The 18,560-nt window shown below is 37.6% G+C and overlaps 1 protein-coding gene across 3 annotated transcripts in view; it reads right to left on the bottom strand.

Moving 5' to 3' along the window:
• Positions 1-6: 6 nt before the first annotated feature.
• The window catches only part of LOC145460291 (PX domain-containing protein kinase-like protein), a 23,361-nt gene continuing 4,807 nt past the window's right edge, over positions 7-18,560 (bottom strand). For 2 of the 3 annotated variants that reach the window (XM_081445046.1, XM_081445045.1), the window contains 16 exons: positions 18,343-18,420; positions 17,966-18,045; positions 17,691-17,765; positions 16,970-17,074; positions 16,035-16,136; positions 14,040-14,076; positions 13,339-13,384; positions 13,016-13,094; positions 12,111-12,228; positions 10,712-10,793; positions 10,266-10,314; positions 8,528-8,605; positions 8,313-8,399; positions 5,666-5,708; positions 3,810-3,866; positions 7-2,112 (listed from right to left, as the gene is read on the bottom strand). In XM_081445046.1, coding sequence (XP_081301172.1) covers positions 1,919-2,112; positions 3,810-3,866; positions 5,666-5,708; positions 8,313-8,399; positions 8,528-8,605; positions 10,266-10,314; positions 10,712-10,793; positions 12,111-12,228; positions 13,016-13,094; positions 13,339-13,384; positions 14,040-14,076; positions 16,035-16,136; positions 16,970-17,074; positions 17,691-17,765; positions 17,966-18,045; positions 18,343-18,420 — 1,310 coding nt within the window. In that variant the 3' untranslated portion in view covers positions 7-1,918. The other variant, XM_081445047.1, reaches the window with a different exon arrangement.

Below are 18,560 nucleotides of genomic sequence, written 5' to 3'. Positions count from 1 at the left end.
TGTTTCTGTCCTTTTAATAATTATTCTACTAAAATTCCACGTCCACCTTTTTTTTTTCCGACAGACATACATCCAAATTGATTTTTTTTTATTGACAAACTACCTATATTCATTTCACGTGTGGCGTAATTACTTTACATCAAAATGTACGTTACACGTTCAATTACGTCCTACTAACAAAGGGAGAGCAAGAAAAAACAGAATTAAAGCAAACTGAAAATGCAAGTCCACGTTGACGTGCATAATAGAGCATTTTCGCGGTGGCCATATATCGGTGTTCCCAAACAACTGGGCATTTTTGCCTAAAAAAAGAACACATTTCCCAAAAACCAAAGAAAGTTGGTTGTTTGGGAAAATCAACGTGACCGCCGTGGAGTGATCTGAAAATGCTGCATATGTGAATTGGACTTGAAATTTGTCAGGTGATGAACTACCTATTCAGGTATAAAATAATAATAATAATAATAACAACAACAACAACAACAACAACAATAATAATAATAATAATAATAATAAAAACACTCTTTAAAATTTATGCTTGATCACCAAAACGAAGAATATTGACGGTCTCTATCTTGGGTCTCATTCACTATTTTAACAATAGAGTGTTTCTGTCGAGGAACTATGGGCTGATAGTTGCCCCGCGGAAATTTGATGTTCTTAAAACGAATATGCTAGTTTATATGAATATGCTATATGATATATGCTATATGAATATGCTATATGATAGTTGACGAGGGCTGCGCCCTCGTCAACCATCACGGAAGATGAACCTGTTGGCAAGAATGGAATAAACACGTCATACGCAAGACCAAGCTCCAGTTGTCCCAAGGCTGGATAACGCAATCCACCGTATAAATCAGTAGCCAGCAGATAGGTGTTAACAAAACAAACCTCGCCTTCGAACAACCGGGGCCAGCGTATCAGCTTGTCCTTATAATGTTTTAAATATCTGCCAAAATTGCGTCTGAGTCAAAGATGTTATGAGTCATATTATTACGAAAAGTCATTTTTGCTTGGAATGGTTACTCCAAGTTGGTTTTGACTGCCAACATGGCAGTCTTTGCATCAGGCCTGTTGTAAGATTTCTCATCTTGTTTTAAGCCCTTACTTTCACTCGCCGTTAAGGCGCACTATTTCAGCTCTAGAAATATGGACCTAATACGATATCAAGAACTAAATTTTCATTTGAACTCAACAGAAATAGGAATTAAAATAACATTAAGTGTAACAATAAACCATAATTCCTTGACCTTAAACACACTTTTTTTTTGCGAACACCACCATAAGTTTGAAAACTTTCATTGGCGATCGCCAGACTATAGAGTCACTTAAGTAAGGTTAATTAAACAACATAAATAAACGTAAAGTTACTAACAGCGAAAGTAGCGACTCCTCGAAAGAAACGACACAATTCTGGGGGAGTGAAGACTTAAAACACAACCACCACAAAAAGGAAATTAGTTAATACCTAATTTATTCGGAGAACAAGTGCTGTTGTGACAAAATCATCGTTTAACACTCGTTACGTTTCCGATTTTCAGTAGCCAATAAGACAACAGCGCGATTACTCGAGAGTACGCCGAAGTTGTCACGACGTGACGACATGACGTGACGACATGACGTGACGACATGACATGTCGCGACGAGTATTGGAGCTCACTCTTTGAACTCAGACGAGACAAGGTTGGTAACGTTTTAAGTATTGGTTCACAAACAAGTTAGCAATGTATTACTACAAACTGATATAAAGTCGTCATTTTTCCTTTAGCGACTCAAATGTGTTTATATATAACAACTTTCACGAACGTGTTCTGTGACAGTTTCTACAGAGAAATCTCTTTAATGGATAGTGAAAATATATTTGACTTCATAAAAATTTTCTAATACATAAAACCTTTGTGAAACACCTACTATTCTATATCAATGGCTTGCTCTTGTCATTTGTTACCGTCTTTTTCAAGCCGCCTTTTCTGAAGTCGCAGATGGAGTTTAACAAGGCGCCTCGTTCTTGTGATTTTGGCGGGGGCGATGTCTTCTTAGCGGGAGCCTGGGAGGAAGGAGCAGGCGGCGGAGCAGGAGCTTGGGGAGCAGGCGGAATAGAAGATGAACCTGTTGGCAAGAATAGAATAAACACGTCACAGGCAAATAATTAAAATTTATACTAATGAGCATAAACTGAACTAAAGCATATTGAGTTTATAGCCGTTGAGCAGACGAAGACTAGTTTTGCCAGCTGAAATACCAACCGACGAGTAATGAACTGCCGTTTTTACGTAGTGCCAGTAAAACAGTTTTGTTTTCCCTCAAGCGGTCCTCGCCCGATTCAGAAATAAAGATGAACAGTACGTTTGAAGTATAGAGCGGTTTTCAATTGAGAGTTGTAAAACCAAAACCAAACCAATTACTCACCAATTAGTCTATTCAGCCAATCTCAAACAGTAGTGAAACCAAAACCAAAGTAATTGCCTGATTAGTTTTAGCACTCAATTGAAAACCGCTTTATGCCTAGTGTGATAGCTTATTTTACAAGCAACCAGGCGTAACTTAAACTGCATCAGAGATGGGCATTCAATATACACAACAATATGAAAACCTGGTGCATCGTTTACACTGAAATCCACAGCCGTCGGACAATTTGGAATAGAATATAAACAAGACGAGATCAAGGATGTTTATCATTGTTGAAAGTTCTGGTTTATTACAATAAAGAAAGGTTCACAATATTTTGACTCTAATTTAGAGTCACTTAATATTGATCAAAACAAGGGGACAGCCAATAATGCATAACGCAATCATAGAAAAAGATGTAACTCTCCAGAGGGTTTGATTCTCTATAATCAATACTAAATTTTAGCCGACTTTTCGATGTAGATAGCCTCATGTAATATCGCCTTATAGGCCATTTGCGAGTTGCCGTTTGTCTCTGTGTCAAAACGAGTCTTGGTGCAAAACCATTGTTATGAATAAGCGTTTCATTTGTAATTTCATTTTCAAGTGCAAGTCACTCATTTTCATGAGAAAAGTTCTGCACGGAACAGAGGCAAAAGGCAACCTGAAATGGTCTATTAGCGTTTATGTATAAGGTGTCAACTTGTTTCGAAATTAATTTGATGACTGACTCTGAAATAGAACCGAAATATTGTAAACCACTCCTTGTTGTAAAAAACTAGAACTTAGTTTCAACAATGGTAACATTCTCGGTCTCGACTTGTTTATTTTCAATCACACTGGGTAGCGCCATTTTAAATTGGTAAGAATGCACAATGTGGAAATAGTACTGTTTTAAAAGACTTTCCCTGTTCGCACGGACTGACATGGGAAAGGTCAATGTGACTAGTGTCATGTGCGCTGCTTGTCGAGGCAAGCATGAAGCTAAGAAGGTTGCTGGTCTGTTTCTCTTAAACACAGCACTACACTTTGCAGAGGTACTATCAAGATCAGGACTTCGACAAGCCAAGACCTAAATATATCAGTCTTGCTTTGTTAAAAATTACTATACAATTGGACTGAAGCTACGAAGGGAGTATTTAAGGAGTCATACATGCATAAAGGGCTGTGATGTCAAATTGAAAAAGTATGGCAGAGTTTTCCAAACCATATGTCTTGAAAAAAATGCATAAAAACTAATTACAAGTTAGCATCCCTTCAACAATTCACTTGATATCCTCATTTTCGAGCTTTTGGAGCAATTCGAGTTCAACTGCTCAGTCATAATTTTAGCAGTCGTCGTGATAATGTCCCTTCAACGACTCCCTAATTTATTATAATCAAGTCTAGCTGGGATATAGATAAGCTCTTACACACACCAGAGGTTGGAGTCCGCGGTGAAACGGGCGCAGGCGAAGATGGCGGACGGGCAGCGGCTACAAAAAAAAGACAACGTAACACAAAACTCAAACAACAGCAAATTAATTTAAGCACTATAAAAGAAAGAAAACCCGACATACAGCTAAAGGCAGCAACAGGTAGTTTACTGTGAGTTTCCTTTGCCATGGTGAGAAGGCCCTTTCCTATTTGCGAGGCCTCGATATTTTGCCTCAGTCAATAGTTTTCGGGTCACGTGGCCCGAGGCGTAAAGAGGACTCCGGGGAAAACGCCACCAAAATCAATTGACCGCGAAGGCTTGGGAGAAAGCCGTACAGGAACTAAGCAAAGAAGGCCCAACACATACGACAAACCACTTGTCTGTGGCTTTTAGTACTCAGGCTCCTCGGATGGACATGTTTTCATGTTACAACGCCTATCGATGAAGCAATGAGGAACTCTCTTTCACAGCCAATTTTGATTGTCACACAACGCTCCTCAGTGGAGCATTGCGTGACGACCTAAATGAAAACGGGGTTATGGAGCACCAGTCCCCTATGCAGACATGCTCGGCCCGTCACGCAATGTTTCATCCCCACGGAAAGATTACGTGATTAAATAAGTTCTTAGTTATCTGTAGAGGATTTCATCCATAATATGGGCTTAAGGTGGCTGAACACAGTTTTTGATACCTGTGTTTCATTCACCTTTTTCTCTAAAACCCTTGATCCCTCGGTCGCCAAAAAATAGCAGCAAGCAAGTTAACAACACAAACTTTGGTTTTTTGATGGTTAAGCTGACGTATGTGCCGTTGTCATGGCAACATGAATAAATATAAACAGGCCTTTAAAATCGGTTTTGTTTATTTGTAGAAAATCGAGTCATTAGATTTTCTTTATAATTTGCATGCAACAAGCTTGTAATGATTCTCACAAGTTAACACCATTTTGCTAATAATTTAACAGAGATCTTTAATTATCCCTTGTTGAGGGTTCACTGGAATATCTAGAATTTCCTTTGTTCAAGTGCAATTATTTTCAATAATTCAGGTACTTATTTCCTATAGTATTTTCGTGCCAAATTTCCTGAAATTCTAATGAGTGGTTCTCGAGAAATAGGCGTATTTCCAAGAGTGCAATTTTTCATTCAATTGCAATATTTTGACTTACTACGCATGCGCTGCATTTAACTGGGTTCTTTCGGTAACAAAGAAGAAGCTGAGAATTGCTGGGTTCTTTGCATCGTTACCTTTTCGGCTAACATATCCTTGTAACCAAAGACTTAAGCCATCAATACACTGCGTTCAGTTATAGAGAAAAATAACACAGATAGTGCTGGTGTCGAGTAAATAAAATGATCGCTCTATTGACGGCATGTTTGTTTTTTCCAATCCTTGTGCGCGCGCTGAATTGCATCAGCAAAAGCGCGCGCGAAAACTGTGTTCGGCCACCGTGTGCAGTCGCTGATAACTAATAGAGTATGATGTTTACATGTAATGGAAGTCTTGAATATTTTCACCAAAAACGTGGTGTAAAGATAAAACTTGTGTATATAATTATTGCAGTTTCGCCAAGACTTTAGAGGACTGAAGAAACTGAAGGTAAATACAACTTTTTCTTCAGCTATTTTTACATCAGGACACTTCTCTAAGCTTTGTCTGCTGACGAAAAAACATGAGCCCCAACAATATTATTTCACATTGCAAGTTGTAACAGTTGAGAGATTCCATAATTTAAGCTGATCGTCTGTTAAGTTTTAGAGCTACAGTTGAGAGTAAAATCCAATAAACATTTTTTTTCCTGCTCCACATTATGCTATCAAATAGATAGAAGTTTGAAAAAAATGCATAGAATGTTACCTGACGGTTGAGTCGTGTCTGACAATGAAGCCTCTTTCTGCAGCTGCGAGAAAACGAAGAAAACAAACCACTCACAGGAGACCGAAATGACCAAGGTTGGAGGGAGGGGAGGGAGAGGAGAGACGATCTCAATTACAACAAACAAACCCATATCAAGAGATGAATTTAAGGAGCCCAGTCACTGTACTTAGAGTTATTTTTGTCCGGTTACAAAATCAACTTTAAATCAAAAGAAACCTGAAAATAGTAGTTGACTGAGATAAAAAAAAAACACCAAAGAGATAATAATAAACCATAAAGGAACAAGGATGGTTAAGGATGGAGAAGATTGACACGGATTACAGACGACGAACTTGAAAAATTTAGGCTAAACTTTTCAAGATGCGCAAACCGTGACGTAGCCCCTTTAAGAAAACAACTCATATATTGCCTTGTGATAATTTTCTGAGATCTATATCAGTCTTGTAACCCATGGCAGCTTTTGTATTTGTCAAGTCGGAAGATTTCGCGACCTGTTAACTCGTGGCAGCATGCAGATCGTTCGCGTATTATTGTTCCGTTCTTTACTGTCACTTCACGAGAACAGCTAGTAACTATCGATCACACCATTGCCGCAAAAATCTTGAGCAATTTACGAAACTATATCAAAGTCATTTGGAATTCTTTGCCAGTATCTATAAGTGGTTCAACAAGAACAGAAAAAACCTTAATGAAGTTACGCCGAATGTTTAGCTATAAATTAGAACTGTTGAGGTGACATCCGCTATCAGCCTGGTGATTTTTTTCTTTTCTTTTTTTTTTTTTTTCGGAGATGTCCTCGACCTATCTAAATTGTTACTGTATATAGTGGCAAATAAAATGATGATGACGACTTCACTGTGGAACAACTGACGCAATAAAAACAAATAAACAAACAACAAAAAGTGACAAAACAGTTGAACCAATCAAGGGGTTTTATTATAAAATGTCCCTTGTTTATAAACAGATTTCAAAAACTGTCCTTTGAAGAGGCTCGTGTATGGCAGAATTACTCTCTTATATCATACTCTCTTCAACCATGTGTGATCATAGTTAACAATTTCATTGGTTTGAATTGTGTTGAAGCTTGGCATTTTTCTTTTATTTTCACGTTTCTTTGTAAGTGCCTTTTACTACTCAATAGTTACTATGAAGATCTGTATATATTTAATAAGCTGGGAGGCACTTCATATTTGAATTAATTTTAAATGTGTCCTTTGCGGCAAAAAATAACTTACAGTAAATGTTTGATTTGAATTTCTCTGAAAGCGTTTCTTAAATTATTACAAAATTATAAAGAATAAATTTTCGCATGTATTCGTCCATCAATAATGAACATATACGATTTAATTCACATTGCACTAAAGCTTTTTGAATTACATTCTAACACACTGAACACACCACATATGCACAGCTACACGTACTTTTACAATGTTCTGATGCAATTAAACGCCAACAAAAGGACAGACATTGACCACATTTCAAAACACCTCAAAGTTTGTCCGCCACGCGTCGTATTTTCAATTCTCTTTTCCGTGCTTCGAAAAGTGGCCAAACACCATTTCTCGTGTTTGATACATTACATGAACAACATTGACGAGCGTTAAAGTTAAAATGGAGACCAAACCAGTCCCAAAATAATAGGGCAGGTTTGCATAAGGATATAACTTATTTCTCAGCGGAGAAAAAAAAATTCCCTGTTTGTGATCACTAGCAATGCAGTCACGATACTTTGTATCAATTGCAGGACGCTATATTACACGTTCTCGTCAAACGAAGCCAATACAGCTTTGTCAGGCCTTGTAGATAAGCAAACTTTGTTGTCTGTGTTAGGGGCGAAACATTTCAGGCCTTTTTCTCCTCTTTCCGGCACGCAAAACCAGCTCATTGACTTGACTACAACAACCAAAAAGTGAAACTAAGTAAACCTGAAGGCCTCAAGATTTACGATTAAACAGTCGGGACAAGCTTTAACCTTACTGTCTGGGATCCTAACCAATGGAAATAGGTAGTCAGTCTTCTCCTAACACCCAATAGACAGTCTACGTATCGTGTTTTGCCACCATAAAGCTAAGCTCTTGCACGCCTTACGTGCCTACGTTTTTGCTTTGTTGCTTCATACAATTTAAGCTAGTAATACAACGCTTTCGAGTGGCATACCATGGAATATCCCACGAGTCACTTGTATTTTCTAGGTATACATACGAGCATTAAAGGCAAGTGTGTATACCAAGAAAATACAAGTTACAAGTGGGATATTACATAAGGTGTGCCACGAGAAAAAAATTGCTCAACTATTTTATACCATGCCTTAGAAAATCCCGTGGTGGACAGAATCAATGCGACATACGTGCTGTGCACAATTGGAAGGTCGGGTGTAATACAGTCGAGTATACGAAGGCGTTCCTGTATTCTGACTGGCTGTAAGGCATGGTATAAAAACCAATATGTTTGCCCAGCTCTTATCTATCTGTCTGTCTGTCTGTCCAGTCCTCAGTCTGACTTCCAAAAATAACCAAGAGAGAAAAAAAGGGCAGTTCTTGTTCTAAAACTAATGGTGAGACAGTTGGTATTGATAGTAGCCGTAGAAAGCCAAGAGGAATAGAAAACAAGATCAAGATATTTCCACCTTCTTTGCCGACTTTTTCCTCTTCTTCTTTTCTTCCTCTGACATATGATGGGCATGCGCTTTCGATGCTCTACGGAACTGCCGCAGCTGGTTAAAAAAAGAAACATAATCAATAATCAATAATTTATAAATAATTAATTTAATAAAATGGACTTTAGAAGCCCAACGTAAACAAAACAGGGATTCAAACAGATTGAATACAGTTTATCTATTACCATTTTCTGATCCTCCTTCAGTTTGGTCTCCGCGCGTTCTTTAGCAGTTTTAATAGCTTCTTTTAATTTACTTGAGATCTTAAATCAACAAAGGTAAGACACTGTAGGTTAGAACTGTAAGTAGAGGTTTCCACTGTATGTGAAGGATTACAGGCGGCTACATTTACAAGACAAAAGCGATTTTGCCTCCACTACAAAACTGAACACAGCCAAAAGGTTACGGGGCATCTGCGCGTTGGTCAGCCAAGCCCAAGATATGTTTTAATTGAGACAATATTGTTACAACAAAGTGGATAAAAGATACATCAAATAAGACGTAACATGGGCCAAACCGGACACGTAAACCCCAAAAACCTTTATCAAATTAGGAAAAATAGGGACCGTGTACCCCCGACCAAATGCAGTAGCGCTACCTTTGGGGTTTAAGGTTATTATATAAACAACAGAGTGAAAGATAAATAAGATGACACTATTCACACAACACTAGAACCAAAAATAAACCTTTTCCGAAGCTGCGAGTGGCAAGGCTGACCGTAGAATGTCTCAAGTTTCTCAACCGTCTCTTTTCACAAAAGCACTAACCATGAGTCTTCACGAACTAGGCTCGCACCCAGCTCATTGCTCCGTGTCGATAAAATATTAATTTATGTCAATACCGGTTATCACAAATTACATCGGTTACCACCCATACAGGAAACAAGACACTGTTGAATTATTTCTCACCAGAAGTGAAACGGTTTCACTGTCCACTGTAAGACTGATAAGTAAAAAGAAGGCAATTTACGCTTTAATTAATTTTTAAATTCATTAAAGCGTAAATTAAAACAATCAAGACATCGACTACAAAACCACACCCGACAGACTTTTGCTCAAAGAAAATTTTGTTCGCGTAAAGAAATTAAAATCAAACTCGCCTAACGTGTCGTTGGAGAGAACAATTGCACGATTTACCACATACAATGTATATGTCTTTCTTTTTTGTAATCGTTCTGTACAGTAGTTCTCCCATGCCTACGTAGACCAAAGAGTGTAACTGAACTCCAACTAAAAACATTTGTAATACATCGCCGTTTTTCGCTTGATCTCAATTATATTGGACTCCAACAGTTAAAGGAGAAGGTCACTCCAGAAAGCTTACTTTTTAGTTTTCGCCTATAGCAAGTAAACATTCAGCTATAACACTCACCGAAGTTTCAGCCTCTGAAGTGCCCGCTATCCTGAAGAAATTCGTCTTGAAAGATCGACTTCGGAGGTCGCCATTTTGAAACTGTCTTGGCAGCCAGGCTGTGTTTATGTGACGTCATTCGGTCCGACTCGAAATTGGCGGCAAGGAGAAAAACCCGCAACTGACTTGGCATCCTTCACATGGTCAGCAAAATCCATTTTTTCCCAAGCGATTTTCCATTTCACTATCTTCGATGCTATCATTGTGGAGTTTAGAGCATGTTTGGCTCAAAATAATATGGCTTAAGGAGCAGCCATAACGCAGAGTGGTAGTTAAAAGCCTCCTCGGAAGCCATCTCTCGGACGAAATTACGTCACGAAAACGCGGCCTGGGTGCTGAGTACTGTTCAAAATGGCGGCAACGATGTTCGAATTTGGAGACGAATTTCACAAGGAACACCTGCACTTTAGAAGCTGAAACTTCTGTGAGTAGCTAAACTTAGTGCAAAGTTTTTATCAGCGTTGACAAAAAACATACGTTTTTTGGAGTGACCTTCTCCTTTAAGTTATTTACCTTAAGCTGAGGCTTATCATTGGAAGGGAGGTCTATTGCTGTAAAAAACCTGTTAAAAAAAAAATGATGATGATGACTTAACAAAATATTTTATCCCTGGCCTTTGATATTTAAGAGGGTATGTAGAAGAAGTATTCCTTTCGCAGTATATGTACTTGTATGGTACCTAGAGACCTGGTTATAAAGTACAAAACTCTTTTAAAGGGCTCCAAAATCCACAAAACAGGGCTCCAGGGCTTTCGTTGCACTGAAAGTACTTTTCACTTTATGAGTACACTAACCTAACTAGTAAACATAATTGGACGCTACGCTTTGAATGATTCTTGGCAGGCACCGTGTATGGCTTTTCTACACACTGGCTTTAATAAAAGAGATATGTATACATGTAGTCCCAGAATAACGAAAAAAAAGGGAAAAAATCATCAAAGAACATTGCAGTTACTTACGGATTAGCAAGAAGATCAGAAACCGACGGAAGACCTGTCTTGTTACACGCCTCATCGCTTAAAATCGACAACAAAACTGATCCTGTAGATTAAAACATCACATGTACCAAGTAAAGGGTTCACCAAAACGTTTTGTGCTCACAACAACAACAAAGAAAATGACTACAAGCTTTGTTCTACATGTGTTTCTAAGTATCACAAAAGAATTGTTAGCCTTGAAAGGAGTTCTAAACCTCCCATATTTTGTCACGTTTCACTAAAAGTTCATTGGCACGCATTAATGAAGTCCTTGACGGGGAGAGAGGAACTGTTCTGGACGTCAAAGTTAAGTACACGTCTTTCTCAGGCCCATGTTCGAACTTGCATTGATTCACCCAGAGGTCAACAGACCAGCCATCACCTAGGCCTCCATCGTACTACAACTACAAAATTTTGCACTAGTGTAAGTCACCCTCACATTTCACCCTCACAACCACGCAGTAAAATCCATCATTCTAAAAGACTTTAAATTACTTCAAAATGATCCCGATACTGGTAGAATCTTTTCGCAACCTCCATTAATTTCATTCAAACGCAACAAAAACATAGGTAACTTTTTAGTCAGAAGTGCATTCCAAAACCGTGATCAACCCGGAATTTTTAAATGCGCACAGGCACGATGCAAAGCACGTCCTTTCATTCGCAACGTTGAGAAAATATCGGGACCCAAGCGATCCATCATGATCAGTGATCATTTCACCTGTACCTCAGCCAATGTCATCTACTGCATAACTTGCACTCTTTGCAAAAAGTTCTACCTCGGCGAAACAGTGAGACGACTCGGCGACCGATTCCGAGAACAGCTTCGTGATGTACAGAAAGACGACAAAAACGCATCTAAACTGGTCGCGAGACACTTTAATCTCCCCAATCATTCTAAGCAACATATGGCAGTCTGCGGCCTTTCCCTGTATCAAGGAAGCACGGAAAGCCGCAAACCTCTAGAACAAAAATTTATTTTTCAAATCGACACTCTTAATCCTCACGGTATCAACGGACGCTTTTTATTCAACTAATTTAATTCTGTTGTTTTTCACGTTACCATGCACCAACCAATAGCGTAGCTCCATCTTTCTGTATATAAACTAAACACAACCCACAATTCAACGATTCGCTCCGACGAAGGGCTAACGCTCGAAACGTCAGCTTTCGAATCTCTTTACGGTGGCCAATTCACATTATCAACCCAGTTGATAAAACCAAATTATCTTGTTATACTCCCCACCGACGCAGCACCACAGTTTCTTTAGAAACTTACCCCTCTAAATCACAGTAGGTCACATTCAGTACCTATAACTAAAGGAAAACCGTCACCACTCTGAATTTTCTGAAGAGTTTTACAAGGTTAATGCACACTTACTGAGTTGAGATGGGCAGTTAGGAGGTACATCATGCAATGTGCTGCTACGCAATGCATCACCAAAAGCCATCTCGTATAACACATGAGCAAAACAGTAAACGTCTTCAGCTTCCTTTTCCTAAAACGAGAGAAGATAATCTGCTTTAAGAAACAACATGAACCGAAGTGTGAGGTGATTTGGGGTATCGCTGCCTCTGTCTGCCGGGATGGGATGCTAGTTCATCGCAGGCTACAATAAAAAAAAAAAAAATAGAGGAAAATATTGCAGTGCAAAGCCTGTTTCTTTTTTCTTGAAAAACTAAGACCAAAGGGTAAAGGTATTAGTTCCTGAAGGAATTGTTGGACTGCGTGGGTGGGCAAATGAAACAATACTTGGCAATTTATCGATGTTGAAGTTGATAAAGGCAAGTTAACTGCTGTGGTGAGTATGCGAAGATAACGTTTTGAGCGTTAACCTTACGTCAGAGAAAAGAAAGGGACTGTGGGTTGTACACATGTATGAGTATTTATTAAGTGGAGTACAGAGTTATGCTATGGAGGAAACATGACGATAAAAATTGCAAGTGTGAATGAAAAACGTTCGTTAATCCCACGGGGAGTCAAGGTACCGAGATGAAAGATAAATTACATGTACTTCTGTTCTGAATTTTACGACTTTCCATGTCAAGACAAAAGGGGAACTACTGCAGTCTACATGCAAAATGAAACAGTTACAAATCTTGCAGTTACTCAACAATAAAAACAAAACATTTTGTATTTAATATGTTTCTAAGAATCGACAAGGGGCATTGGCGAGATTCTTCTGTGCATGGGTAGATATACCTGTAATCTTAGAAACAGAGTTCCATTCGTTAAAAAGTAAATAGGTTAATTAATAATATAAAGTCATGTTAGTTAACATGTACCTGTATTTTTTTCATGGGAACATAGCGGTGTCTGTGAATGGACGGGATACCCATCAAGCCATTCTCAATTTCTAGTAATCTACATTTGTAGAGAAGAAGGCAGAAAAAGGTTAATAAAAGAGTTTATCAATCGACCTTGTCTCTACGCCACATTTTATGAATAAACAAAACAAAGAATCCACAGCTAGGTCTCTTTCTTTTTTTACCATTTTCGTCAGGGATACTACAGTGACTCAATATGAAGCAAAATAATATTATAATCTAGCTGCTGTGTTAGAAAAGAACCTTACGAAGTGACCAGCCTGAGGGTTTTGCCGACCTACCTACACACATTTCCTTCCAAGACAATATTTCCTGTATGTAAATGACCTGCAACGGTAAAAACTATTGTTACGGTTCTCCTATATAATTGTGACCGGGAAAGCGAAAACGTCCACTAACTCCTTACCGTTAAACGGATAAAAATAAACATAAAACGGATAAAAATAAAATAAGTGTAGAAAAATGAAGAGTATTTCATACGTCTGTCCTGTTATTGATCATGAATTTCGTCATAACATTGTCAAAGTGGCTGATGGCCTCGTGGATTCACAGACTACTTAAACAATGTTATGACGAAATTCATTGTCAATAACAGGGCAGATGCATTAAAAACTGACATCAATTTGTTTTTTACGATAACAAATTGTCAAATTGTCTGCTCTCGCTCGTTGACGCATCGCATAAATTATAAATTCATGTGTCTGTCTGCTTATTGAGAATAAAAATTAGCCACTGGGCGTGCGATAATTTCTGCAGTTATCGTAAAATATTTTTTGTTATATTTTTTTAGTCCAAAAAATATCTGAATTTAAAGATTAATCATCACTATGCAGTCAGTGGTTAATGCATACAGTACATGTATGCACTTGTTTTGTTAGGCAAATTTGAATTGTTTAAGGTTTCTCAAGATATGATACACTGCACCTGTCACTGCATTGGAGACAAATTCATTAAAAGGAGTGACCCCACCGACAATACTAACCATAGGGAATCCCTTTCTCATGTAAAAATTTTAATGCCTGAAAAATAAAGAACAATACCAAAGGTAATGTAGACTCTCAGACTGAGCCAACAGGCTGTAAATTTAGTCCGACCCATCAAGTGGTGTTGAACTGCTTGCTGTTGTAAAGTAAGCTACAGTTGTACATATATATGTATTATTAGTGTACCAGAATGTCATGTGAAATAAAACAATTTCTCATTTACAGGAATCTCTGTTTGCAAGCAAAGCTAATAAATACAGCTGTACATCTAGTCAAGTGTCTTATCTAACTATTCAACAAGACAGCTATGACAAATATTAATAAAATGTATTATCGTTTGTCACACGATGTAGTCACTTTAGATGTAGATCGCGACGTTTCGACTGCTTACTGCTAGTTTTCTTCAGGCGATAAGGCTGACCGCACGACACTTACACCAGTTCAAATCGCGGACCTCTTGGATTTCGTATTAAGATCTACGTACTTCCAATACAACGGATCGATTTACGAACAACAAGACGGCGCAGCCATGGGGAGCCCTGTATCAGCGGTTATTGCTAATCTCTACATGGAGATATTTGAAGAACAAGCAATAGAGTCCGCACCTTGCAAGCCTAAGATCTGGAAACGCTGCGTAGATGATACTTTCACCATCCTGGATCGGGACAGAGTTGACGTCTTCCTGCAACATCTAAACAGTCAACAACCATCAATCCGTTTCACCATGGAGATCGAGAATAACAGCAAGATCGCCTTTCTCGACACGTCAGTTTATAGAGAACCTGATGGCCGCCTTACCACCAGTGTCTACAGGAAACCAACACATACTGATCAGTACCTAGCGTATGATTGACACCACCCTCAGTCAGTAAAGCGCGGTATTGTGAAGTGTCTGTACGACCGTGCTAAACGTCTCGTGACCAAACCATCCGTATATCGCTGGAGAGAAGAAACATCTGTCATCTGTAATTGTTTCTAACGGATATCCCTCCTCGTTTGTACAGAAGATCACAAAGGCACGAACAACCCCAAGAGGAGAGCCCGTCACGGAATTTAAATCCACCGCCGTTTTACCTTATGTCCAAGGAGTTTCGGAGTCTCTCCGCCGCTGCCTAGAACAACAAGGCATTCGCACCGTCTTCAAGTCCGACACGACACTTCGGTCACACTTAGTGCGACCAAAGGACACCGTCAACCCGGCTAAACAAGATGGTGTTGCTTACAGGATTCCCTGTGAGTGCGGCAAAGTCTACATCGGAGAAACAGGGAGATCTATGCAGGAGAGGATCAAAGAACACGACAGGGATATACGACTCGCCCGTACCCAGACCTCCGCCGTTTCTGAACACACCCACGAGACCGGCCACTATCCTATCTGGAATGAGGTCAAGTTTATTGATCGAGATCCTCACTGGTACACACGTAGGATCAAGGAAGCTATCCACATAAGACTTCACCCTAATAACATCAACAGGGATAGTGGAATTGAAATTCCTGAAGCATGGATGCCCACGATCAAAAAACACAACAACAGGAGAACGGTACAACAGCGGACCACTGAGGGAACAGCTACTCGTCGGAACAATGGAACAATAGGAGGATCGAAATTCACCAATCACAGCCGACCTTTGTGATATAAATGATACCGTGCAATCAGTCGACCTTATCACCTAAAGAAGACTAGCAGTAAGCAGTCGAAACGTCGCGATCTACATCTAAAGTGACTACATCGTGTGACAAACGATAATACATTTTATTATTGCATCTACCACGATGAACAACAACAACCTTTTCCTCGACTATGACAAATATTTTGGGATAAAGATACACTGTCATACTTTCTCTAGCTAATAAAGTGCTATTTTAGGATAAAGCACAAATGCATTAATTTCAATTAGACTACATTGCTACAAGCCTATTACATCATACTTTATTATAATACAGTATATTGAATTGTACATTAATTTGAACACAAATTTTGTATGTATGCTCACCTCTAAGATCTGTCTTCCAAAAAGCTGAATGTTCTGTTCATGTAAGACAGCTCTAGACTTTGGATTTCCATATTTCTTAAGTTGATTTAGTTTTGGTTTTGCCTGAAACATTAAAAACAGCTAATAAAAATTTTGATCATTGATACGCAATGGAGGGATTCAAAAACAAGCCTAACCTTATGTTGGTTAAAACATGTTACATGTACATACCGGTAGTATTGGTAGTATTTAGAGCGGTTTTCAATTGAGTGTTGAAAGTAATCAGGCAATTACTTTGGTTTTGGTTTTGGTTTTGGTTTTACCACAGCTTGAGATTGACTGAGTAGTGTAATTGGTGCATGTAAGTTATTGGTTTGGTTTTGGTTTCATGACACTCACCTGAAAACCCTTCCATTAATTTACTCATTGGTATTAGTTTAGTGGAAATGCAAGCAATTACAATATAGAATCAAGGAACGTTTATAGGGAGCAGTGAAAACAATTAATATTTAGCATTCATATTAAATATTATTATTTAATAATAAATATTTTTGACTTTGGCATACAGTGTACATGTACAATCAGTATGAGTTCATACATATATGTACTAAAAAAGAATTCTGGAGATTCCAAGATTAACAAGGTGAGTGATTTTTTTACCACTGTGACACTTAAATATCAACCTAAAATAATACACTATTAACAAAGAAGATTGAAATACATTTTCTACAAGTTAGTTACCCTTTTTTCAATTTATGCCTAGACAGTACGTACATGTAATACACTGATCAAGTTATTGACTAGAGATTAAATAATTTTAAAAAGTCAATTAACACAAAGAAAACAAACCACGATAGTTGAGATCAAAAATTAACTGAAATAAAATAATAGAAATAACTGAGATGAGCAAATAAATACACTATGTTAAACAAAAATAATGTAAGTTGTACGTGTACCTTACACAGGCAATCCCTTAGTGTTCCATTCGGCGTAAAATTCCTCACAATTATGACTCCTTCTGAATTAATTGTGGTAAATGATGGTGGGCATATATAAGGATGCTGAAAAATATCAATAACAAAAAGTAATTTAACTCAATTTTGTTCCAGTAAAATTTGCTATTATGTAGTTGGCTAAATGCTCTAATTTGATACTAATACTGTAATAAATAAAATAATGACGTAAAAATTTATACCGTGCTGTTTCAATGAAAATATTCAACAGCGCCTTACATATTTATTAAAATTACTACATAGATAGCAATTATGCTGTATTAAGTGCACTGCTTAAATGTGTTTTCCCATATGCAGACAGTTCTTACATGTACATATCCTGAGATGTAAAAATAATTCCTATATTAATTACTAGTCAAGATTCATTTCAATCATTTACTTAACTCATTATCAAGTAATATTAACTTTATAAAATGCTTTTTATCCTCTCTAATAACCTGAGCAAATGCTATTATTCAATTATACAACAAACTACAAGGAAAATTAAATGAAATCATTAATTTGTCAAAAATAGTGCAACTTTGTGTAAACAGAATATAATTTGTAGAATGCTTTCTACTGTTTTAAGTTCATTGCCAAAAAGAGAAACAACAGCGGATTGTCCTTACTGTTCCCAGAATATGTATTACGTGTAATCAGCGCAAAAATATCTTTCTCAATTTACCTGTAAAGAGGTCATCAATTTTAATATTGCTTCCAGGTCTTTCTCATCCAAACAAAACTCTGGACCATAGTCTGTCTAAAAGAGGAAAACAGGAGACAAAACTTTACTATATAATTATCCATAATAATATTATAACTGTATGTAATGCAGATCTAATGTATGTATTTCAAGAGTATATCCATGAAAATTTCAAGTTATCCACCACCCTCCCTCTCGAAAAAAAAAATTATCTAGAGATCAGAACTTTTACTTTTTTCAGAAATCAAATTTCATACCCATGTAAGAATATTTCTGATATCTTTCTTGGTAGGATCTGTAGGTTTTATTAAGAAGAACTGCTTTCTTAGCCGCCATCCTGAAACAACAAAAAGTTCACAGTTATTTCTATTAAATACTACAGTATTATTCATTAAATCTTTTGTGAGTTCATTTTGTAATTTATTGTTACATGACTGTACAAACAATTCAACAAATGCTAATAATTTAAGACACACCGACAATTGAAAACTTCTCTTACTAATTGTTACCGATATATAATGTTTTAATCTGTAATTAATAGTTACATTTAAATGCTACTGAACAGTAATTAAGAAGGTACATAGGTCCGAAAGTTCAACTACTGGTACACATGCAGGACAAAATCTTCATTTACCTATGTCAGGCAATGGTTCAACTATTTCCCAGTTTGGAACTGATCTCAAGAACATCGCTACATTTTGCATGGCTATCTCTGTGGCATGAGAAATCATAAGTCCATGAAGTAATTCAATATGACACAGCTTAATGTAATTTCCACTGACACAAATAATTAGCTGTCAGTGATTAATTTTGATTATATTATTAAATTTAATTAGCATGCACAGGTCTACA

The sequence above is a fragment of the Orbicella franksi genome, chromosome 11 (genome assembly GCF_964199315.1).
Source record: "Orbicella franksi chromosome 11, jaOrbFran1.1, whole genome shotgun sequence".
NCBI classification, from domain to species: Eukaryota; Metazoa; Cnidaria; class Anthozoa; order Scleractinia; family Merulinidae; genus Orbicella; species Orbicella franksi.
Note: the sequence above shows the minus strand (reverse complement) of the source record. Positions and strands in the feature narration are given on the sequence as shown.